This window comes from Pelodiscus sinensis, chromosome 2 (genome assembly GCF_049634645.1).
Source record: "Pelodiscus sinensis isolate JC-2024 chromosome 2, ASM4963464v1, whole genome shotgun sequence".
NCBI lineage: Eukaryota > Metazoa > Chordata > Testudines > Trionychidae > Pelodiscus > Pelodiscus sinensis.
In genome coordinates, this window is record NC_134712.1 from 254,796,708 (window position 1) to 254,820,760 (window position 24,053).

Here is a 24,053-nt window from a genome sequence, read left to right on the forward strand (position 1 = left end):
ATACTTTACTTCAGCACAGTGGCGTGATTTCTTGTCCTTAAACATTTTTCAGCTCCATAGATAGGGTGCAGCAAAATTCTGGTTCTGTGGCCAAATAAAATTGGGGAACACTGGTCTAGGTGGTGCTTGGTCCTGCCGGGAGGGCAGGGGACTGGACTCACTGACCTCTCCAGATCCCTTCCAGTTCTAGTGTTCTATGATTGTATGATTCATTCCAGGAATGGAGGGATAGCACAGCCTGGGGAGGCGGGAGGGGCACTTTGCGCACGAGCTGGGGCAAAAGCCAGTGGGGGGTAGAGGGAGGACCCAGGGCCGCATTGTGACTTCGTGGGTCCTAGGCACTTTTTCCTTCGTGGGCCCCTTCCTCCATAATATCAATATTAAAAATTATTTTTGATACAACTTTAAATACTTCAACCTTTTTTTCTGTTTTAGGTAAAATTTAATAGATTTTCGTGGGCCCTAAAAGTTTCATTTTTTTCTGATGGGAGAAAAAAAATGAAAACGTTTTCTTCGACCCTAAAAGTTCTTTTTTTTTTCCCCTTCTGATTTGCAAAGAAATTCAAACATTTTCGTGGGCCCCTAAAAGTATCCTGGGCCCTAGGCACTGTGCCTACTGGATAAGTCGGCCCTGAGGACCCGTGTGAAGCGCCTTTTGCCGCTGGCTTTCCAAGCGCCCAGGGAGTTGGGTCTTTCTCTCCTCCCCGCTTAGGAGATGGCTTCTGGGCCAGCTCTGGGAGCCCTCTCCAGGCCTCGCCCAAAGCTCACAACTGGGAAAACATCAACACCCAATCCGCTTCAAACTACCTCCCCGCCCCGGCTTTCCCAGCCAACCCCGCCCCTCTCCTCCGAGTCCACCCCCTTTGCGCGCCTGCCCCGTGCCAGAGTTTTGCAAAACACCAGCGATCTGGGGGGGGGGGATTCTCCTAGATGATCTGATTCTCCAGCCAGATTTACCCCCCCCCCCCCAGGATTTCAGCCCTGGAAGCTCTGCCTAAGCAGGAGCCTCGGGGTTCCCATGCGCACCCGAAGGCACCGCAGGACGCACGGCGCGCTCCTGGCCAGGCTGCGAGGGGGTGGGGTGGGGGGCGTGGGGGGGTGTGGACAGCCAACCCTGCGCTTCCCAGGCTGAGGGTCACATGGTGCCGATTCCCAGCCAATGAGGTTCTGCCCATGCGGGGTTTTTCTACCTGCCTCTGTGCTCCAAAACCGCAGACATTCCCGGAGATCCACTCCGGCCGGCAGCGAGGGAGCGGATCAAGAGCAGGATTATTCCTCCGGCTCGCTCACAGGAAGCCCCGCTCTGCCTTTGCAGGGAAAGAGACCCTTTTTCATACCAGCCGCTGAAGGCTCTCATTCACAGCCAAGGGGAGCTGTAAAAAAAAAAAAAAAATAGGGCAAAGCAACCGTAGAGACTTTTTTTCCACCCCTCGCCAAAAATAAAAAGAAGCGCACCGCGAAAATGCGATGCGCTCCCCCCCTCCGGCTCGCCAAGAGCTAGCTAGCTATTTTCTCGCGGCTCCCCCCTCGCAACCATCACAGCCGCTAACAGAAACCTGCTGCAAAAGCCAAACAAACAAACAAAAAATAAAATACACCATTTGATCCTCCGAGTTGCAAGAAAATAAATGCGCCCATCCAGCTAGAAATAACCCCCGGGGCGTTCGTTCCTTATTCTTTCACGCACCCCGCAAAAAAAAAAAAAAAAAAAAAAAAAAAAAAACTAGGACTGGAGGGTTGTGCTCTGTCTTCACTCCCCCCAAAAAACTCAAGGCTTTTTCTAAGAGAAGAGACGGAGCCTTTTCTTGCCGCTTTATGAATGAAACTGACTGACTGCGCGGAGTAACGTTCCTGCCTTGAAACTAACAAGCTGGTAAATTTCAGGGGGTGGGTGTTGGGGTTGGGGGTGCATGGAGGGGTGGGGTTTTCAGTACAGAATAAAAGGAAGTTCTCATCTTTGGATTGTGTGTGTGTGTGTCTGTGTGTGTTTTGAAGCGGCAGGGTCCATGTGTTTTGATGTCAACAATAGACGAAAAAAATCTCAGGGGTTTGTAACTTAAAAAAAAAATAAACAAAGAAAACCCCATAAGGAATAGTGCTGGATCAACTTAGAGACTCACCAAGAATATAGCTAGTAGCATGAGCTTTCTTGGGAACAACCCACTTCTTCAGATAGAAGGAAAAGGAGTCTGGAGGTTGGTTGATTTTCCCCCAAATGAAAAATGCCCCGCTTGCTTCTCTTTTCATCTCCTCTGGTCGGTGGGGAAGTAAACCCACACTCCGCATGTTCATTTGGTGAGTCTAAAAGGGAACTGCAGCAGTCAGAGGGAGAGAGAGAAAAAAAAATCCCCCAGCAACTTTTACTGGACTGAGCTTTGGTGATTTGATTCCGGAGGACAGGACAAGCAGCTTGTGTGTGTGTATGTGTGTGTGTGTTTGTACAAATGGAAACCCGTCGATTTTGGAAAATGTCAGCTAGTCAGTGAAAAGAGTTTTTACTGCAGCATCTAAAATAAACTATTTAAGAAAAAAAACCCCAGCTCTTTAGCTCAGGCTTCCAGCCTCTACTCAATTGGCTTTTTGAAACTGCAGAGCCTTTGAGAGAGAGAGAGAGAGAGAGAGAGAGGCAAAAAATACATTTAAAAAATAGTATTTGTAACTAAAACACACGGCATCCAGGGAAGGTTGTCAGAATAAACCTCTTGGGGAGCAGAGCTGCACTGGAATACACAAGCCAAAATACCCAGCACCTCTCCTGTTTGCATAAATGTACTTGCCCAGTGAAAATATTTCTAGCTTAAAAAAAAAGCCCTGACTTTCTGATTTGTTTACTTGCCTAAAAAAAGTTTAAAAAACCCTCCCCCCAGCCTAAAAGATAAAATTACTAGCTCTAAAAATAAAGCAGTGGTTAAAAACTTCCCCCTCCCCTCCCCACCTCTATGTGTGAGTGTGTGTGTGTGTTTGCGTTTGACAAAGAAATTATTTGAACTTCCCACTGCCTCATAAAAAGGAAGCAGAATAGCAGTTTTGACATATGGATGTGATTTCTCTGCTCCGAGACAGATGCACACACAAAACAAACAGCACCAGGAACTGCTACGCTGCCTGAGACGGGTGTTTGGGGCTCCCTTCACATGGACGCTTTCCCCACATTGCTGAAACTGCCTGGATTTCCAGCCATGAGGAAGCGAAGCACTGGGGCTTCTTGTCATGTGCCTCTCTGGCTAAAACGGTGGAAACAAACAAGCAAATAAAAAAACCTGGGAAGGAAAAAAAAAAAGAAAGAAAACCTCATCTACAACTGGACCCCTGGAAGATCCTTCGCCCTCAGTCTACTTCCCCTGGAGATTGTGGATGGGCGATACCTCTCTTGGCTATGGGATCATATCTGGTTTATCACAACCTGGGCTTGATCCTCTGCTGCTCCGTCTTGAGTTCTGTCTATGCTCTGGTAAGTTGCTAAATTTTTCTCCTGCACATTCTTGAGCAATTGTTTCCTTTAGCTGTGCCTGTTTCCTGGATGAGTAATTGACTGTACCAGGATTTAGAAGCGGGCAAAGCGCTGGCTTTTTTAGACGCATGTTTGATTTTTGCTGGCGGAGCTAGAGCTGGCGGGGGGAGCCGGAAAGCTGCTAGGCGAGATGCAATGAAAATGACTGAGCGTTCGGGAGAATTCTTCTTACCCACTTCCAAATGACTTCGGCCGGCTCTCGGACACAATTCTGTGATCAGCCCCTCTCTCCTATGAATGGAGACAAAGCGTGGGGCCCGCTGTTCCGGATGATAATGGGAATCTTAATTTAATCATGGGAAAGCTGAATTTCAGCAAACAACTGCTTTCCGCTCCATGAGTGTCTGTGTACAGTAGCGTACTGGATCTGCTTTGCAGTCCAGCAGCGCATGGATGGCATATGGTTTACACTCAGGGGAATTAGAGTAGTATTAGCCCTATGCCATCGAAGGCTGTGTGCCATCTGTGTGTGAACCAGTGTGATTTTGTACGGCACGACTGCTATTGTAGGAAGAGTTCATCTCTATTTAGCCAACTGCCTTCCCGAGGGGAACAAAACTGTGACTCAAGGTGGTACAACCAAAGGTGACTCGCTCCGCTTAGTCTTATGGACGAGGCTAAATGTCGTCAAGTCTCCGAGGAGTTGCCGGGATAGTCCTTAACTTTCAAAACCACACGCAGCCCTGGGGCACCTTAGAGGCCGACACTATATAGCACCACGCGCTCGCGTGGGTCAAACCCACTTCGGCATAGGAGTGGATGAAGCAATGAAGTGGGGTTTGCCCCCGAAAGCTCAGGACCCTGTGTGTTTTGGTTGGTCTCTAAGATGCCCCGGGGCTGCTCTTTGTTTCAAAATGTTTTAACAGATATGGGGTGGTGCGTGACACCCATCCTCATGCAGTGACAGGCCTGTTACACAGTTCGCCTACCCTCCGGTATTGTGATTCCTGAACACGTTGGACGCTGGGCGAAGGGGTCGGGGGGCCAGAGCTCACGTCCAAGGATTGTGTCTGCTTTAGAAAGTGGAAAGGACTTTGCATGGGACTCCAGCCCCTGCCCCTCACTCTGCGTTTCCACTGAAGGGGCTGGGGGCTGGGTTAAGGACGGGGGCCCGTTGCACGGGGAGGTGGCAGACAGTGCCGCAGAACCCCCCAACTCAAAGTGGTTTCCATTATAACAGGGTGTACAAGTTGGGCTCAGCGGCTCTCTTGGGCCGATGTCGAGATGACCAAAAGCTACCGTGGTCTGGGCCTTCCAGCCCACGTTGGGTTATATTCGAATCCCAGAATCCCAGGGCTGGCAGAGACCTCAGGAGTCATCGAATCCAGCCCCTTGCCCAAAGACCCCCAAATCTATAGAGTTGACTATGTGCTGCCACCTGCTAACATCACATGCCATTGAAGTCAAGAGCAAAACACCCATTGACTTCAATGCCCCCCACTGCGGCTGGTGTTGGTGGAGCCCTGTGATTTGAATCTGCTAACTGTGTGTTGCTCAAAATGCTGGGCATAAGCACAGACAGAAGAGAGGCTGTGCCCTTCAACGCCAGCCTTCCCGGCTTCCGACACGGGATTCTGCCACCCGGGCGCTGCACCCGCCTTGGGATCGCTGGGTTAATGCACCACGGGGCTGTCTCAGTCCTGGGAGGTTTTACAGGGGTGTTTTTACTTGTGAATTATCCATCAGCCGAGACCAGAGCTAGAGAGAAACAGACAACCTCAGGTCGTCAGCTCTGGGATTCACTTTGCAGCTGTGACCGGAGACTGGGAGTCCAACACAGGATAGATGTTGGTCCCCAAAGCTTGATTCTGCTGGTAGGCTGGTGTAAAGCAGGAATCGGCCCACGGAAGTCAGGGGTGTAAGGTCATAAGACACCAGATCCGCTGTCCCTTCAGGAGAGATTGCATTTTCTCTAGCCCTTACCATCATGCTAGGGCAGTGGTTGTCAAACTTTTTATTTCATGACCCAGTGGAAGAAAACTGTTGATGCTGCGACCCGATGTAATTTGACTGGAGTGGGGGCTCCGGGGTGGGGGTAAGGATGGAGCTTCAGGGTGTAGGAGGGGGCTCTGGCTTTTGGGGAGTCAGGGCTAGGGCAGGAGGGGTTTCCCTTGAGCAGCTCCCGGTCAACGGGGGGAATAAGGCAGCTTCCTGCCTCTCCTGGCCCCAGGAACGGGCTGCGCCCCAGAAGCAGCCGGCAGTAAGTTCCCAGCCAATGGGAGTGTGGAGCTAGAGCTCAGGACAGGGGCAGTGCACGGAGCCATGTGCGCTCTCCCCCACACACGCCTAGGAGCTAGGCCTGCTGCTGGCCGCTTCTGGGACGCGGTGCCGGGACAGGCAGGGAGCTGTCTTAGCCCCCCTGCTGCGCATCTGCTCCCCCTGCAGCACCACGACCTAGAGCCCGACTCTCCGGGCCCAGTCCTGGGGCACGACCCATCACTTGGAAATTGCTGTGCTAGCTGGATGCAGAGGGGCTGATCCACTTCTGCATCACTCCAGTGTCAGCCCGTTCCCGGCAATTAGGCACATGCCTCGCTGCAGGTTCGGAACCCCTCGAACTCTCCAGCAAGGGCTGTTAGGAAAGTTGTCCAAGAGACCACAAACCTTCCCTTCTCACCCCTTGCCTTGGAAGGAACACTGCATGCCTCTGTGCTCCTACTTAGCAGGATCACGGGAGTTACGATCCTGAGTGTTCAAAGCATGCCACCCTGACCAACGGCAACCTACCACCCAGAGCTGGGACTTCTGCTGTGTGCAGGGGGGACGATGTTTCACCTGCTCTGGAAACGATCACGAGCAATGCCGTGCGGTGTTACCAGCGTGTGTGGATCCAGCGACTTTCATTACTCTGATCAGGCATAGCTGGAAAGAAGTTAAAGGATCCCAGTAGGTTTCAGGAATCCCTGAGACGCGGCCACTTCTGGGGAGCCTGGCAGAATAGGAACAGATTGGGGGCGAGAAATATTTTGGCCATAGACGTCGGGGCTGGTCGTTGCTAAAAGGGGCACATGCCCTTTCATGTCCCTGCAAAGCAGACTTGGGTCACAAGTGGCTAGCAAATTCAGCTGATCACTTTCCAAAGGATAAGGGGCTACGTGGACGCCTGGGGATAGGAAGCCGGAGTTCATCCGGGGAGTAGGTTCGGATCATAGAATCCTAGAGCTGGAAGAGACCTCAGGAGTTAACAAGTGCACCCAAGGCAGGACCAATCCCAACTCAATCATCCCAGCCAGGGCTTGGTCAAGCCAGATCGCTTTGACTGCCCTGAGATTTAGCCTGCAAGGGCTCATCTCAGGGCATGGCCCCGGGCATTATAAAACAGGTCCTTAGATGGCCAATCCAGCCCCTGCAATTTTGAGTGAGGCTGGGTGTTCTCACACTGGATCTGGACCTCATCATGAGCTGCAGCCCTGTCGTCGGCAGGGCTGCTGTTAGACTGTCCGGCGGCACGGCTTATTGTCCGGCTCAGCCCTTGTCAGCGGGGCTCACAAAACAGCTCCTCACTCCGGGGTGGAAGCCCTTGAGTTTCGGCTTTGCCCTCCACGCCCTGCCCCGCCTTGGGCACTGGGGCATGGGTGGGCCCAACTTCAGTCCCTGCTCATGGAATTGTTGTTATCTGCAGGGGGTCACCGTGCACTGAAGTTGGAGACCCCCCTGAGCTGAACCATGGAAGAGTGAGTGCAGGGGAGATCAAAGGGAGGGGTGTAAAGTGCTGTGTAGCGTGTTCTTCGGCACCTCCAGCTGATGGCAAACAGCTAGTCCACCTAAACGACTTTTCAGCTGGCTTTACTGTCGCCTACGGCTCGGATCTTCCAGCCTGAGCGACACAGCGGTGGAATGAAATCCGCCAGGAGGCATAAGGCACGGCGAGGGGGTAAGCGACAGGGCTCTCCAGGCTAAATATTCCCCACTCGTTCTACGGTTGCGACTCCATCAAGCCAGATTCTGCACTGTCTTGCGGGAGTAACCCCATAATGGAAAACAGAATCAGGCCTGATGATGTTCACAAAGTCGCCGGCACATGAGAGTCTTAGGTTCTAATCTCTGGCAAAATAAGGCCCTTAGGATGCATCTACACGGCACCGTTATTTCGAGATACCCAGCGTGATTTCGAAATCACAATGCGCGCGTCGCCATGGCTGTCCCGTTTTTGCGAAATGATTTCGAAAGAACGGCGGCTGATTCCGAAATCTGAAAGCCTCATTCTACGAGGAAGAACGCCTCTTCCGAAAGAGCGGTTTCGAAATAAGGTGTGGATAGACGCTCCACTGCTGCTATTTCGAAATAGCCCCTCACCAGGGTTATTCCGCCTGGGGCTCTAAATCAAGATAGTACGTCTACATTAGGAAAGCCAGCCTCGGACTCATTTTGAGGCTTCCCTGCAGTGTAGATGCGCTCTTTCGAAATAAGATAGTCCAGAATAACTAGCTTATTTTGAAATAGTCGTGCAGCGTAGACGTACCCTCAGGATGGGATTATGCTCTCGATCATAAGCCCAGAGAAATGACACTGTTTTCGGAGGTGTTATCCCTGAGTTAGACCATTGGAAATAAGAGCAGGAGCTGGCCCCCAGCTTTGGATTTGAATATAGGCTGGAGCGTGCATGCCTGCAATGTGTCTGGGTGACACAAAGAATTGATGCACATTGCGGGACACGGAGTCCTGTGGCACCTTCTAGACTAACAGATGTATTGGAGCATAAGCTTTCATGGGCAAAGACCCACTTCGTCAGATGCATGTAGTGGAAATTTCCAGAGGCAGGTATAAATAGGCAGGCTGGAATAAGGCTAGCAATAATGAGCTTAATTCAGTCAAGGCCCACTTCCAGCAGCTGATCTGGAGGTGTGAATGTAGATCTCCTGTCTTATTTTGGTAAAGCCCAGCTGTGTGGAAGTTTGGGTGGAAGGTTGTTTTTTTATGAAAGTCTCCAGTTTGGAGAGCTCTTTTTTTTGATGCTTTCCTGTTTGCTGTACAGGATGCTGATCAGTTTCTTTGATAGTGTACGGCACAATCTCTCACCGTAGTCTGTGCAGTATGTCAATTGCGATGGATTTTTCACCTTCAGTCCATTGGGTATAAATCATAGAATCATAGAACACTAGAACTGGAAGGGACCTCGAGAGGTCATCGAGTCCAGCCCCCTGCCCTCATGGCAGGACCAAGCGCCACCTAGACCATCCCTGATAGACATTTATCTAACCTGCTCTTAAATATCTCCAGAGATGGGGATTCCACATCCTCCCTGGGCAATTTATTCCAGTGTTTCACCACCCTGACAGTTAGGAACTTTTTCCTAATGTCCAACCTAAACCTCCCTTGCTGCAGTTTAAGCCCATTGCTTCTTGTTCTATCCTCAGAGGCCACGATGAACAAGTTTTCTCCCTCCTCCTTATGACACCCTTTTAGATACCGGAAAACGGCTCTCATGTCCCCCCTCAATCTTCTCTTTTCTAAACTAAACAAACCCAATTATTTCAGCCTTCCTTCATAGGCCATGTTCTCTAAGGGTGTGTCTAGACTACATGCCTCCATCGACGGAGGCATGTAGATTAGCCAGATCGGCAGAGGGAAATGAAGCCGCGATTAAAATAATCGCGGCTTCATTTAAATTTAAATGGCTGCCCCGCTCTGCCGATCAGCTGTTTGTCGGCAGATCGGGGCAGTCTGGACGCGACGCGCCGACAAAGAAGCCTTTCTTGATCGGCACAGGTATGCCTTGTGAAACCAGGTTTACCTGTGCCGATCAAGAAAGGCTTCTTTGTCGGCGCGTCGCGTCCAGACTGCCCCGATCTGCCGACAAACAGCTGATCGGCAGAGCGGGGCAGCCATTTAAATTTAAATGAAGCCGCGATTATTTTAATCGCAGCTTCATTTCCCTCTGCCGATCTGGCTAATCTACATGCCTCCGTCGACGGAGGCATGTAGTTTAGACGTACCCTAAATGATGTCCACCTGTTTGCATATGGAGAGAAAGATGATATCTGTCTGTACTTGTGCAAGTTTCTTCAGGAGGTGGATAGATTTCCACTCCGTACAGCTAAATGCAGCGCCTTGCACGGTGTCAAGTACGGTTGGGGACGGTCCATTTCTGTCAGGCAGGAGGTGGTTTGAGTGGCAAAAATCCACAAAATAAAGGGTTTGTAATAGAAATGGGACCTGTGCCAGAGACTCCGTGTGACGGGTATCACGAGAGCACTTGACAGGTGGAGACCTCAGGCGCTACATTTTAACCCTACTGGCATTTTAAACATCCCAGCAAAAAAGACTTCCTAAACGTGCCCACTATAAAAAAAATCCTCACCAGGGATTTTTTCCCATTGTTTTCCCTTCTTTCTCTTTTAAACGGAATGCTTTCAGTGCACTGATCATCAGAACAGATGCTCTGTCCAAAAGTCACCGCGCTATAGTCTATATTTACAATCTCTTGCACAGCTCCCATGGCAAAGCAGATCAAGATCATGTCGAAAGGGCCCAGGTCCCATCCAGTGGTCCTTGTAAGCTAGGCGCTTGAGGGGAGATTCATGTGCCACCCAGCTGATGAGCAGAATCCTCACAGCTGGCAGCATGTGTTTATACTGGGGGTGCACATCCCCACAGGACTCGGTGCATGCAACAAAATTCATTCCACACCCTGATGGGGAGCAATGAGAAGGCACAGTAGCCACCTCCTGGACTGATGTAAAGCAGTGTCAGTCTACTTGAAATCCAAGCCGGTTTCTGCCAGCTGAGGAGCCAGGCAAAGCGTTTTGTGACTGTCAGCACCAGATGGGTTGAGATCTGAAAAAATCTCGTCATGCTCTTTGCGCTACTCATATTGTCAGCATTGCTGAGAAATTGGAAGTAAAAAGCTGCTAAGTTAGCTGATGTGCAAGGTAGGATAGAATCTCTCTCGCTTTCCCATAGCTTTTTTTTTTTGTTTAGGGTGCTTCATGATTTGCAGGAGTCATTAGATCATGGGTTCCCAAACTGCGGGGCATGCAGAAATTCCAGGGGGGGCATGAGCCAAACCAGCCCCCCGCCACGCCGTCAATTTCCCCCCCCTCAAGTTATGCTGCTATTTTTGTTTTTTGGCCCCCGTGTGGAGAGGGCCGATAAAGAAAAGTTATTCATTAGTTCCCTAAATAGAAGAACTAGAGGACACCAAATGAAATTAATGGGTAGCAGGTTTAAAACGAATAAAACAAAGTTCTTCTTCACACAGCGTGTAATCAACCTGTGGAACTCCTTGCCAGAGGAGGCTGTGAAGGCTAGGACTATAATAGAGTTTAAAGAGAAGCTAGATGATTTCATGGAGGTTAGGTCCATAAAAGACTATTAGCCAGGGGATAAAATGGTGTCCTTGGCCTCTGTTTGTCAGAGGCTGGAGAGGGATGGCAGGAGACAAATCGCTTGATCATTGTCTTCGGTCCACCCTCTCTGGGGCACCTGGGGTACGTCTAAACTACATGCCTCCGTCGACGGAGGCATGTAGATTAGCCAGATCGGCAGAGGGAAATGAAGCCGCGATTAAAATAATCGTGGCTTCATTTAAATTTAAATGGCTGCCCCGCTCTGCCGATCAGCTGTTTGTCGGCAGATCGGGGCAGTCTGGACGCGACGCGCCGACAAAGAAGCCTTTCTTGAACGGCACAGGTAAACCTGGTTTCACGAGGCATACCTGTGCCGATCAAGAAAGGCTTCTTTGTCGGTGCGTCGCGTCCAGACTGCCCCGATCTGCCGACAAACAGCTGATCGGCAGAGCGGGGCAGCCATTTAAATTTAAATGAAGCCGCGATTATTTTAATCGCGGCTTCATTTCCCTCTGCCGATCTGGCTAATCTACATGCCTCCGTCGACGGAGGCATGTAGTCTAGACACACCCCTGGTGCTGGCCACTGTCGGCAGACAGGATACTGGGATAGAAGGACCTTTGGTCTGACCCAGTATGGCCATTCTTATGTTCTTATGTTCTTATGTCAGTTCCTTTTTTTTTTTTTTTTTTTGCTGAACAAGTTTTGCTGCTATTGGGGGCGGGAGGGGGGGAGGCATGAGTGTTTCTCAAAAATCCAAAAAGAGGCGTGATGCCAAAAAGTTTGGGAACTGCTGCATTAGATGATAGATGCCTGCCACGTGTCTGGCTGTGTGTGCACAAATTAGCTAGGACGCAGTGTATGTGGCGAATACTGATTAAGGGGGTGCTGTTTGTACCTCTTTGGTTTTCTGATTAGAGCCATGTCTTTGTGGAATCTGGAAATGGGAAGGGTTAAGTTACTTAGATTACAAGGTCTCTGAGCAAGGTTCGTCTCTTTGTTCCGAGTCTGTACAGGGCCTAGCATAATGAACTCCTGATCTAGGCTCCTAGGTGCTATGGTAATCCAAATAACAAATACTAATCACAGCGTTGACTGATCGCCTTCTTCCCCAAAGAATTTACAGCTAGAAGGAACAGATCATCCTAGTTTGTCCCCGGACACTGCCAAAAAATAAAATAAAATTGCCTCTCGAGGAGCGGTAAATCTTAGCTGTCCAACTTCATTAAAAAGGCAGCCTCGGAGTGCACACAGCAGTGCCTGAAATGTTCTCTTTCCTTCACACTTGGGAGGCCGCTGATCCGAGGCCAGTATATTTATGAAAGATAAATTTTGGGGGTTATTGTACTTTGGGATTAACAGCTATCCCCGAACTATAAATATTACACCGCAAAGCGCAAAGCAAACAAGCCCTGGCGTTGGAATACTCCGTGGGGCGTGACTTACAAACCAAGACGTGCGGCGTTTCGGTGGCCTGACTGACCTGAGCTAGCTAGGTTTGGCCTCGGGGCAGCTGCCCTCAAAGCTAAAAGAGTGTAAGCTATGAACAAGTCCTGGGAGTGTGCTGTGCATTTCGCATCCAGACTGCCCCAGGCCAGAGAACTGGGCCCACAGTGTGGCCTGTTCGTTTGCAGCCCACGGTGTGGTTTCGGTTTACCCAGAGCTCAACACAATGGTCTTCTGTTGAGATGCGTTTTAGTAGTTCAGTTCCTAGACTGTCATTGCTCATTAAAAGTGTTGTCCGATGGGTGGAAAACGGGTGACTGTTGCATTTTATGAATATCAGCCGAACTGACTTAAACGGGGCCTGCGTGTTATGTAGTCTTGCTTTAATCATCGTATTCATGCGAGAAAGATGTGGGGAGGTGGATTATCTGTAGTGATGGTGCAACCCACACACCTAGGCTATGTCTACACTAGCGGGTTATTGCGCACGCACGGTGGTTCTTCCAGAAAATGTCCACGCTGCCCACCCGCTCTTGCGCAAGAAGATTTATAGTACGGCGTGGTAAGAGATGGCGTCTTGCGCAAGGGCTATGCTCTTTTTTAAACAGGTGTCAGCCCTCTTGTGCAGGAGCTCTTGTGCAAGAGGGCAGTGTAGACACTCAGCAGGGGTTTTTTGCGCAAGAAAGCCCTATGGCTAAAATGGCCATCGGAGCTTTCTTGCGCAAGAGAGCGTCCCCACTGCCATGGGCGCTCTGGCACAAAAGCACAGCTCACACATGGCAGTGTGAACGTGTTCTTGTGCAAGAAGTTCCAGAGGTCGTGGGTTTGATCCTGCCTGTTGGCGTGACAGTGGCTACACCGCTTCAAAGTAGTGCCCTATTGCACGGTTCTGTGTCCTAGCTTAGCTACGGTCAGACGAGACCACGGTGGTACCGTCTGGCTTCCAAATCTATGCCCCAAATCCTAACCCCTAATCCTAACTGGCAAAGCAGCCTCGGCCTTTAATGGAATTGGAATTTGACCCTATGAATTCACGCAGGAGCTCAGAACGATTGTTAACGAATTGTATAATCTGATACTAGATAATTTGTCGCCCTGCCTTGAGTGCAGGTGGCGGGATTAGAAGACCTCGCGAGGTTCCTTCCAGCTCCATGATTTTCTGAGTCTGTCTCCAACAGAGGCAAATGTACAGCCGCCCCTTGAAAGCACATGTCCTTACGGAGAGGCCATGTCTATGCGACAGAGCCTGTGTCGGCAGGGCACCCTCTCATAGACACAATCAGCAGAGTTACATCCACACCAGGGGGGTTCCTGGCCCAGCAAATCTCGCAAATGGGGGGTGATTTGCTTTTCACACTCCTAACTGACTGAGTGTTGCTGGTGGGAAATGTAAGTGTAGGTCCGACTTGATTCTCCTCTCCGTTGGGGCTGGTGTATACGACAGTATTACACTGAGCCAGCTGCATCACTCGGGAGAGGCGAAAAATCCACACCCACCCTGAGCTACTGTGCTCGGTGGAGGTTAGAGTTTTTCCGCAGCTTAGCTACCAACCTTTGGGGAGGTGGATTATCAATAGGCATAATCCCTATTAAGCTATTTTAGAGGTTCCTTCCTTTCCTTCTTTTGGACACTGATCTCTGTGACCTTCACTCAGCCTCTGAAACTGACGCGGTCCAAAAATTAAAACCCAGGCATCTCCAGTGGTTTCTCTGCAGGGGTGGAAAGATCTCTGTACCCTCTCCAAATCCTGAAAGAGACAAAGCCAGGACTCGTTGTGTGACTGCAGTGAGAATAATAAATGCAAACAATCCACAAATCCAAACCATTTCATTAGGGCAAATGAAGTATTAAAGAGGCAATTCACCAGGAGAAATCAAAACCCTATTTTAGAAAAATCTTCAGAGCAGGGATGAAGGAATCCCTTCCTGAAACGCATAATGTTGTATTTACTGGAACAAAAATACTCAGCAATTTGAATGCCTCCCTCCAGAATAGTCAAGACCATGAGCCGGCTCATGAGAACTATTATAATAAATGCTTTTTTTTTCACATTGCAACTTCCATCAAAAACGGCAAGCCACAAATGAATTCATTCTGTGCTGCAGTGCGGCTGTCTCTGGGGTGGAACGTGGCAGTTCTTCAGCAATGCACAGTAACAATGACTAAAAGTTAGTGTGCAGAGATGAATCATGGGGGAAGTGCCACTTGACTTCACAAGATTTTGCGTCAGGCGTGTTTACAACGTGTTTTGGTTTGGGCTGCTTTAATTTCCAGGTACCCACTAAAGTCATTTTACAGGGCCTGATTTCCAGGAAGGGAGTTTTCTGAAGATTGGGATCCTCTCAACGTGCCCAAAAATCCCAGCTTGGCAAAGCCCTGGATGGGTTGATTTAGTTGGGTTGGTCCTGCTTTGGCCAGGGGGTTGGACTCGATGACTCCTGACGTCTCTTCCAACCCTAGGATTGTAGATCACTAGCCTCTTCTGAAAAATCAGGCCTTAAACTCTGCGACAGAAATTCACAGCTGTTGGCAAGAGACTCAGTGAAGCAGACCTCCTAGGGTGTGTCTAGACTACAGGGTTTTGTCGACAAAACTATACCTGCGTCTACACTGCCGCTGAGTTCTGTCGACATAACGTCAACAGAACTCGGCAGTTTTTTCGACGGCTGTAAACCTCATTCTATGAGGAATAATGCTTTTGGTCGACAGAGTTCTGTCGCCAGAAGGCGTTAGTGCATCTACACCGTCCTTTGCATCTACACTGTCATATCGACAAAGCGGCTTGCTTTGTCGACAAAACTGGATGTCGTCTAGATGCTCTTTGTCAACAGAAGCTTTGTCGACAAAACTTCTGTCGACAAAAGCCTGTAGTCTAGATGTACCCGTAAGGATGTCTTTGTGCTGTATGAATACAGCACCTAGCGCAGCGGGGCCGAAGTTTGTGATTGGTGCCGCTGCAGTACAAAGAAGAAACACTGAATGACCTCTAGCTTGAAGGATGAAGTGTATTTGTTGACAAGCCGACTTTTTTGTTCTAGGCAGCATCCGTCTGCCCTCCTGGATCAGGAAGTGGTTGCTCAGAAATTCAACCCAATGTGTCCCTTGTAGCACTGGAATAGGGTGTAGCAGGGGTCCGAGTGCCAACCCACCCTTATTCCTCCCTCAGACTATCTAAGGAGGAAGCACACTTCCCTTGAGAGTTCAAACTTCCCACAGCAGCTCCAGGGAAGTGGCTTCTCCGCAGATTTCTTTGTATGGGTGATTCCCTCCGATGCATCTAGGTAGCTGCTTCTTCAACCACGGAGCTTCTCTCTCCTATGCACAGCCCAGTGAGAGCCTTTGGCTTCAGCAAACTCTTGGTGGCATCTGTGGATCTCTGCTAATTTCCACCCGCTGGGGATCCAGTCCGACGTGCATACATAGTCATTCACAAACACACTTGTGCCCTTTCGCACAGACACATTGGCACTTGTGCGCACCAGCATCACCAGCGAAAGCTCAGGACACGGACGGGAGCTGAGGGAGGGTAAGATGGGCGGGGCTGGCACTGGGGCCACTACATTGGTTTCAAAATCCATTGGATTTTAAAGTGCCGCAAGCTTCCTGGGTAAACAAAGGCTTGTGTTCTCACACTCCCAGGCGGCCAGCGGCCTGTTTTCAAAGCCACTTTCCAGCTGCATGCTCGCTCGCTCGCTCGCTCGCTCGCATACACACACACACAAACACTCACCCACACAAATATGCACACACAAACACACACATCCCTCCAGGGACATACAACTGCAGCTAAGCTCTCTCTCTCTTCCTCCCTCACTCTCTCCCCTCTCTCTCTCTTGCTGTCTCTCACACACACACACACACACACACACACACACACACACACACACACACACACACACACACACACACACCAATACACAGACACACATACAACACATCCCTCCGGACATACAACTGCAGCTAAGCTCTCTCTCTCACACACACACATACACACACACACCACACCACAGACACACCCCACCACAGACACACAACTGCAGCTAAGCACTCTCGCTCTCTCCCTCTCTTTCTTGCTGTCTCTCTCACACACACACAGAAACACACAGACACACACAGACGCACACACATCCGCCAGGGACACACCGCTGCAGCTAAGTGCTCCCTCTCTCTTGCACATACACACCATCACGCTCACCCACACACATGCGTATGCCCACCCCTATTACCCATGTGCGTGTGCACCTCACAGAGGCGTTTGCACGGGTCCCTGCAGAGATGGGAGGGGACCCTGGCTAGGCTGTGGAAAGGATCAGAGCGAAGCTGCTCATGCCCATCCCCTTAATGTCCCGCGGCGCCGAACAGCCCTTCTTGTGGGCAGCAGCCAGGCGTTTGGCCACAGGCGCACATGCACACACACACACATTCGCATGCACACACACATGTACACACGTGCACGCACACACACTCACACATGCACACACAGACTCACACATGCATGCACACACAGACTCATACACATATGAGCGCACACACACACACACACTCACATATACACATCCAAGCATACAACACACACATGCACTCACATGCACTCACACATATGCACACGCACACACACACACTCAAACTCACACACGCATGCACTCACATACTCACACACAGACACATGCACTCACACATTCACACGCATACTCACACATAGAATCATAGAATCATAGAACTGGAAGAGATCTCAGAAGGTCGTCAAGTCCAGCCCCCTGCTCTAGGCAGGACCAATTCCAACTAAATCAACCCGGCCAGGGCTTTGTCAAGTCGAGACACACATGCACTCACACATGCACTCACACACACACACACACACTCACACGTGCACACATGCACTCACACATACACACACACACGCACACATGAACTCACACACACACATGTAAGCACTCACACATGAACTCACATGCACACTCACACACAACTAGCATGGCTGCTGACCCGCTTTCTGCTGTCACCCTTCCTGGTGTGAGTGGTATCCCGGGCTCGGGCCAGTTCTTTTCATACCCGACTGGGAGCTGAAAATAACCCGTCCACAAGCCAGCGTGTGCGAAACACGTTCAAGATGTGAATTGCTCAGTCAGCGCCAGACAGCCAGAAGGCTTTTCCCAGGCGCATCCTGGGATGGTCACTCCCCGGGTTCCCTTTTCGCCCATCCCCCCATCATTCCTTCCAGGGACAGACACAGACGTTTTGGATTGTCAGGTCCGGGGATGAAAACGAGCTTAGTGTAAGTCGGGGGAGGGCAGCAAAACGGCAGTGGTGCCCCAGGGTTACACGCTGGTGGGCCATTGATGTTATGTTTAACTGCACCTCCACGGGATGGGCAATCGCAGCTCCCATTGGCCAGCCGCAGCCAATAGGCGCTGCGATCTCCCATATCTGTGACGTGGTTTGAGCATTGACCTGCTAAACCCAGGGTTGTGAGTTCAATCCTTGAGGGAGCCATGTAGAGATGTGGGGCAAATCTATCAGGGACAGTGCTTGGTCCTGCTGTGAGGGCAAGAGATTGGACTTGATGACCTCTCAAGGGGTATGTCTACACTACCACCCTAGTTCGAACTAGGGTGGTAATGTAGGCAACCGGAGTTGCAAATGAAGCCCGGGATTTGAATTTCCCGGGCTTCATTTGCAACTCTGGTTGCCTACATTACCACCCTAGTTCAAACTAGGGTGGTAATGTAGACATACCCAAGGTCCCTTCCAGCTCTAGGAGATAGGTATAGTGCCATATATGTTTTACCCCTGGTTTAAGGCCTCATTGGAGTCAACAGAAAAGTTTCTTTGGAGTCCTGACAGAGAAGTGTCGCCTTTCTTGGCTCAGAACCACAATCTCTGCATGACAGAAGAGATTGGTTAGGAGCACACACAATCCAGCCCAGGCGAAGGGTTTGTTTGTTTGTTTTTAAGGAATGTCGCAATGGCGCAGGTGAGAGCACTCAGTATTACGGGTGAACAGGGAGGTACAAACAGAGGATGGTTCAGATGAGCCACCCAAGTCCGAGGGGACCCTACGTTTGACTCAGCCACTGGCTTGCTTTGCAACCACAAGTGTGTCAGTGCATCCCCCCCATCTCTCTGCCTCATCATCTCCATCTGTGAAATGGGTACGCCACACTCATTCCTACATCACCTCACCCTGGGGCTTCATTCACAGGTTTTCTGAAAGGGCCACGGATCCTCGGGTGAATGACACCCTGTAGGTGCAACGCATGATGATTCTAAAACATCGGTGCAAGGCAGGATGGCATGAAAATCACCTTGAGTTTGCTCTGGCATGGGATCAGACTCTCAGATTTGAATAGCTGAAATCCGATCGTGAGAATTTGGGTATGAAGGCTGGCCCAGGCCCAGGCCAGAAGGGTCCAAGAGCAGGACAGAAGGAAGGTATATTCGCCTGAGACTGAGTAAATCTCTGTTCCCAGGGTCAGCTAGCAGGCGCTAGTCCGGAACGGGCGAGAACTTGCCAGAATCAATTAGGGCAATTAAGCACCTGGAGCTAATTAAGTGGGCTAGCAGAGTCAGGTGGGCTATGGTTCATGAGAACGGCTGGGGCCCATTAAAGAACCAGCTGAGACTGGTTCTAAAAAGAGCTTCTCTGAAGTTAGCGCTCAGGGAACTGAGTGGACGGAGGGAGCGCTGCCGAGGATGTAGGAGGAGAAAGCACCAGCGGATCCTACTCCGAAGCGCCCGTGATAAGGAAGGTGATGGGGAAGTAGCCCAGGGGGTTTGAATGTTTTGCAGCTGGAGACATTTAGGCAGCTATTACAGGGCTCTGAGCTGGAACCCAGAATAGATGGGGGAGCGGGGCAAGTTCCCCAAACTATCCACTTGGCAAAAGACTGGCTGGTTCACCTAGCCCTGTATCATTGTGGGGAGTCTACTGAGACCCTGGAGTTTGGTTTCCCTCTGTATCTTAGGCCGTGTCCAGACTCAGGGGTTTTTTCGGGAAAAGTAGCCTTTTCCCGAAAAAACTTCCCCTGCGTCCAGACTCAAGCCGCGTTCTTTCGAAATAATTTCGAAAGAACGCGGCTTTTCTTTCGATGGCGGTAAACCTCGTTTCACGAGGAAGAATGCCTTCCTTCGAAAGTTCCTCTTTCGAAGGAAGGCGTTCTTCAATGTAAAGAGGCCGTCTTCGAAAGAGAGCATCCAGACTCGCTGGGTGCTCTCTTTTGAAAAAGCGGATTTCCTCTATCGAAAGATCCACCTGCAGTCTAGACGCGATCTTTCGAAAGATGCTCTTTAGAAAGATGCTTTCAAAAGAGCATCTTTCGAAAGAAGCCTGCAGTCTAGACATAGCCTTACACTGGCTAATAAGGAGAGTTGGTCAACCAACAAGCAGATGCCCAAGGAGTGGTGTCAAAATGAAGGCTACTGTGACCCTCCGAGGCAAGCAATCCTCCTCAATGCACAGCGTCTCCCTCCCCCACACCTGAGTCGAAATAGATCCTGCGCTTGGAGACGGGCCGAACCCAACCCCCCGTGTGCTTTTGGGTTCAGAAACCAGAGCTACATTCCAAGCTGGACCCTCTCTTCTGAGGAAACATAAGAACGGCCAGACTGGGTCGACCAAAGGCCCATCTAGCCCAGGGTCCTGTCTGCCGACAGTGGCCAGCACCAGGTGCCCCAGAGGGAGTGAACAGACCAGGGAATCCTCCCGTGATTCCTCTCGTAATATAAGAACGAGGGGTCACCAAATGAAATGAATAGGCAGCAGCAGGGACGGCCCGTCCATATAGGCGAACTAGGTGGTTACCTCGGGCACCAAGTTAAATGGGGCACCGAATGGTGGCGCAATATCATTGAGGGGTTTGGAGTGGGGGCGCCGATTGCATGGTTCGCCTAGGGCGCCAGTTGCTGGCAGCTCGTCTAGGGTCGCCCCTGGGCAGCAGGATTAAAACAAACAAAAGGCAGCTGTTCTTCACTCAGCGCACCGTTAACCTGTGGAACTCCTTGCCAGTTCCTTAGATGTGGCAGAGCTTTTCGGGATCCCAGAAAATCTCTGCAGTGTAGCCATAGCCTCACTGGTAAGCCTGACTCAAAATAGGGTAGGTGTGTGGGGAGGGGAGTTGCAAGGCTATTGTAGAAGGGGGTTGGTATTGCCCGCTTTATTTCAGCAATATTGCTGGCCGTGGCACTATCTCCAGAGCCAGACAGCTGGAGAGCAGCGGCTGTCGGCCGGGAGTCCAGGTCAGAAGGCAGCATCACCACCAGCAGCAGCATAGAAGTAAGAAGGGCCTGGTAGGGTGTTGCTACCCTTGCTCTCCGCTGCTGCTGGTCAGCTGCTGCCTTCAGAGCTAGGCGCTCAGCCAACAGCCGCTGCTCTCCAGTCACCCAGCTCTGAAGGCCACACAGAAGTGAGGCTGACAATATTGCAACCTCCTAAAGTAACCTCGTAATCCCGCTCAGTAGTCCCCTTTTGGAACCCCCAGTTCGAGAAATGCTGGTCTCCGCAGTGAAATCTTTATAGTAGAGGCCAGGGTTACTGTACCCTTTTCAGGAGTCGGATTTCTCTCCAAAGTGTTTCGCATCACTTACAAATCAGACAGAAAACTACAAAAGTGTCACGGCACATTAGAACTGGAAAAAAATTGTTTCCATTCTCATTTTTGCCGCATCATTATAAAGTAAATCAATTGGAATATTGCACTTACATTTCAGTGTGGGGTGTGTAAAGCAGCATAAATCATTAAATTAGGAATCATTAAAAAAGGGATAGAGAATAAGACAGAGAATATCTTATTGCCCTAATATAAATCCATGGGACGCCCACATCTGGAATATTGCGTACAGATGTGGTCTCCTTAGCTCAAAAAAGATATACTGGCATTAGAAAAGGTTCAGAGAAGGGCAACTAAAATGATTAGGGGTTTGAAACGGGTCCCATATGAGGAGAGATTAAAGAGACTAGGACTAGGAATTTTCAACATGGAAAAGAAGAAACTAAGAGGGGATATGATAGAGGTCTATAAAATCATGAGCGGTGTGGAGAAAGTGAATAAGGAAAAGTTATTTACTTGTTCCCATAATATAAGAAGTAGGGGTCATCAAATGAAACTAATGGGCAACAGGTTTAAAACAAATAAAATAAAGTTTTTCTTCACTTGGCACACAGTCAGCCTGTGGAACTCCTTGCCTGAGGAGGTTGTGAAGGCTAGAACTATTGAGGGTATGTCTACACTACAAAGTTAGTTCGAACTAACGGACATTAGTTCGAACTAACTTTCATAGGCGCTACAATAGCGCTCCATTAGTTCGAATTTAATTCGAACTAACGGAGCGCTTAGTTCGAACTAGGAAAACCTCATTCCACGAGGATTAAGCCTTGTTCGAACTAGCTAGTTTGAATTAAGGGGTGTGTAGCCCCTTAATTCGAACTAGTGGGAGGCTAGCCCTCCACTCTGGCCAACACCAGGGAAACTCGTCTGCCCCCCTCCCGGTCCCGGACTCCTTAGAGGGGCACGGGCTGGCTACGGTGCCCGTGCCAGGTGCAAGCCTGCCAGCACCCAGCCAGCAGACCCTGCACCTGGCACGGCACAGAGCCACCCACCCGATGCCCCCCAGCCCTCCCCCTCTTCCCAAGACCAGGCTGGTGGCTCCCGGGAGCTTGCCCGGAACCGCAAGAGGCGGGCACCCGCCTGGGCTAGTGCAGAGATCGTGGACCTCATCCACGATCTCTGCACTAGGCACAGGAAAGTGGCCGGCTAGGGCAGGAGAGCTGCCAGCCTGGCCACCCAGGAGCAGGTGTGCAAGAGAATCAAGGGGGTCCACTGAGACCCCCGACCCTGAGCCCTGAGCTTACAATGGCCGTACTGGGTCAGACCAAAGGTCCATCTAGCCCAGTAGCCTGTCTGCTGACAGTGGCCAACCCTAGGGGCCCTGGAGGGGATGGACCTAAGACAGTGAGCAAGCCATTTGTCTCGTGCCATCCCTCTCCAGCCTTCCACAAACCTTGGGCAGGGACACCACTCCTACCCCCTGGCTAATACCACTCCATGGACCCAACCTCCATGACTTGATCTCACTTCCCTTTAAACTCTGTTCTAGTTCTAGCCTTCACAGCCTCCTGCAGCAAGGAGTTCCACAGGTTGACTCTTTGCTTTGTGAAGAACAACTTTCTCTTACTACTTTGAAGCCTGCTACCCATTCCTTTCCTTTGGTGTCATCTAGTCCTTCTTTATGGGAACTAATGAAGAACTTTTCTGTATGCACCCTCTCCACCCAACTCCTGCTTTTAGAGACCTCTATCATATCCCCCCTCCGTCTCCTCTTTTCTAAGCTGAAAAGTCCTAGTCTCTTTAGCCTCTCTTCATATGGGACCTGTTCCCAACCCCTGATCATTTTAGTTGCCCTCCCCTCTCCCAGCCTCTCTCTTCCCCTCTCCCACCTCCTTTTCCCAGTCTCCCCCAGTTTTGTTCAATAAAGACAGATTCCATTTTAGAAGACACGTTATCTTTATTTCGTACATCAAGAAGAGGGGTTAGGGAAGGGTAAGTGGAAGGAGGTGAGGGAGGAATGGGGTATGCGCCCCTGATGGGGAGGACTGGGCCGGTTCTGTGGGCTTCTGGGGATGGAAGCTCTCCTGCAGCCCCCCAATTGCCCCCTCTCCCCAGATGGCAGCCTGCGGCAAGTGCAGCCGGGCTGATGGCCGAGTGCTGTGATGTGCCCAGTGTGGGCACTCCAGGCACTCCAAGCCAGGACTGCTTTGCAAGCGGGGCACCCCTGAGAACTGTCTGTCCGGGGTGGGGGTCGGGTCCCTTTAAGCACAGCCCTCGGCTAGCCTGAGGCAGCAGCTCCACGCTCTAAGTCCTCATCTGATGCCCTGCCGGCACTGCTTCCGGCCATCCTTAATCCCGGTTCAGGGTCCATTTAATGTGGACATGCTAGTTCGAATTAGCAAAACGCTAATTCAAACTAGTTTTTTAGTCTGGATCCGTTAGTTCGAATTAGCTTAGTTCGAATTAACTAATTTGAACTAAGTTAGCTTCAATTAGGCCCTAGTTAGGCCTCAGCTGGAGTACTGTGTCCAGTTCTGGGCGCCACATTTCAAGAAAGATGTGGAGAAATTGGAAAGGGTACAGAGAAGAGCGACAAGAATGATTAAAGGTCTAGAGAACATGACCTATGAAGCCAGGCTTCATGAACTGGGCTTGTTTAGTTTGGAAAAAAGAAGATTAAGGGGGGGACATGATAGCGGTTTTCAAATATCTAAAAGGGTGTCACAAGGAGGAAGGCGAAAATTTGTTCCTCTTGGTTTCTGAGCACAGGACAAGGAGTAATGGGCTTAAAGTGCAGCAGGGGAGGTTTAGATTGGACATTAGGAAAATATTCCTAACTGTCAGGGTGGTCAAATATTGGAATAAATTGCCAAGGGAGGTGGTGGAATCTCCCTCTCTGGAGATATTTAAGAACAGGTTAGATAGACATCTGTCAGGGATGGTGTAGACGGAGCTTGGTCCTGCCTTGAGAGCGGGGGGCTGGACTCGATGACCTCTCGAGGTCCCTTCCAGTCCTATTATTCTATGATTCTAATTAACGTTGTAGTGTAGACATAACCTAACAGGGTTTAAAAGAGAACTAGATAAATTCATGGAGGTTAAGTCCATCAATGGCTATTAGCCAGGATGGGTAAGGAATGGTGTCCCCAGCCTCTGTTTGTCAGAGGGTGGAGATGGATGGCAGGAGAGAGATCGCTTGATCATTTCCTGTTCGATTCACTCCCTCTGGGGCACCTGGCATTGGCCACTGTCAGCAGACAGGA

The 24,053-nt window shown here is 50.3% G+C and overlaps 1 protein-coding gene across 3 annotated transcripts in view; it reads left to right on the forward strand.

The window, feature by feature from the left end:
- The first annotated feature begins 1,218 nt into the window (after positions 1-1,218).
- Positions 1,219-24,053, forward strand: part of PTH1R (parathyroid hormone 1 receptor) — a 192,785-nt gene continuing 169,950 nt past the window's right edge. The window contains exons 1-2 of one of the 3 annotated variants that reach the window (XM_014576872.2): positions 1,219-1,873; positions 3,064-3,451. In XM_014576872.2, the coding sequence (XP_014432358.1) occupies positions 3,355-3,451 (97 nt within the window). In that variant the 5' untranslated portion in view covers positions 1,219-1,873; positions 3,064-3,354. Of the gene's footprint in view, positions 1,874-3,059; positions 3,452-24,053 lie in introns of all 3 variants that reach the window. The other 2 variants (XM_075922977.1, XM_075922976.1) reach the window with 2 other exon arrangements.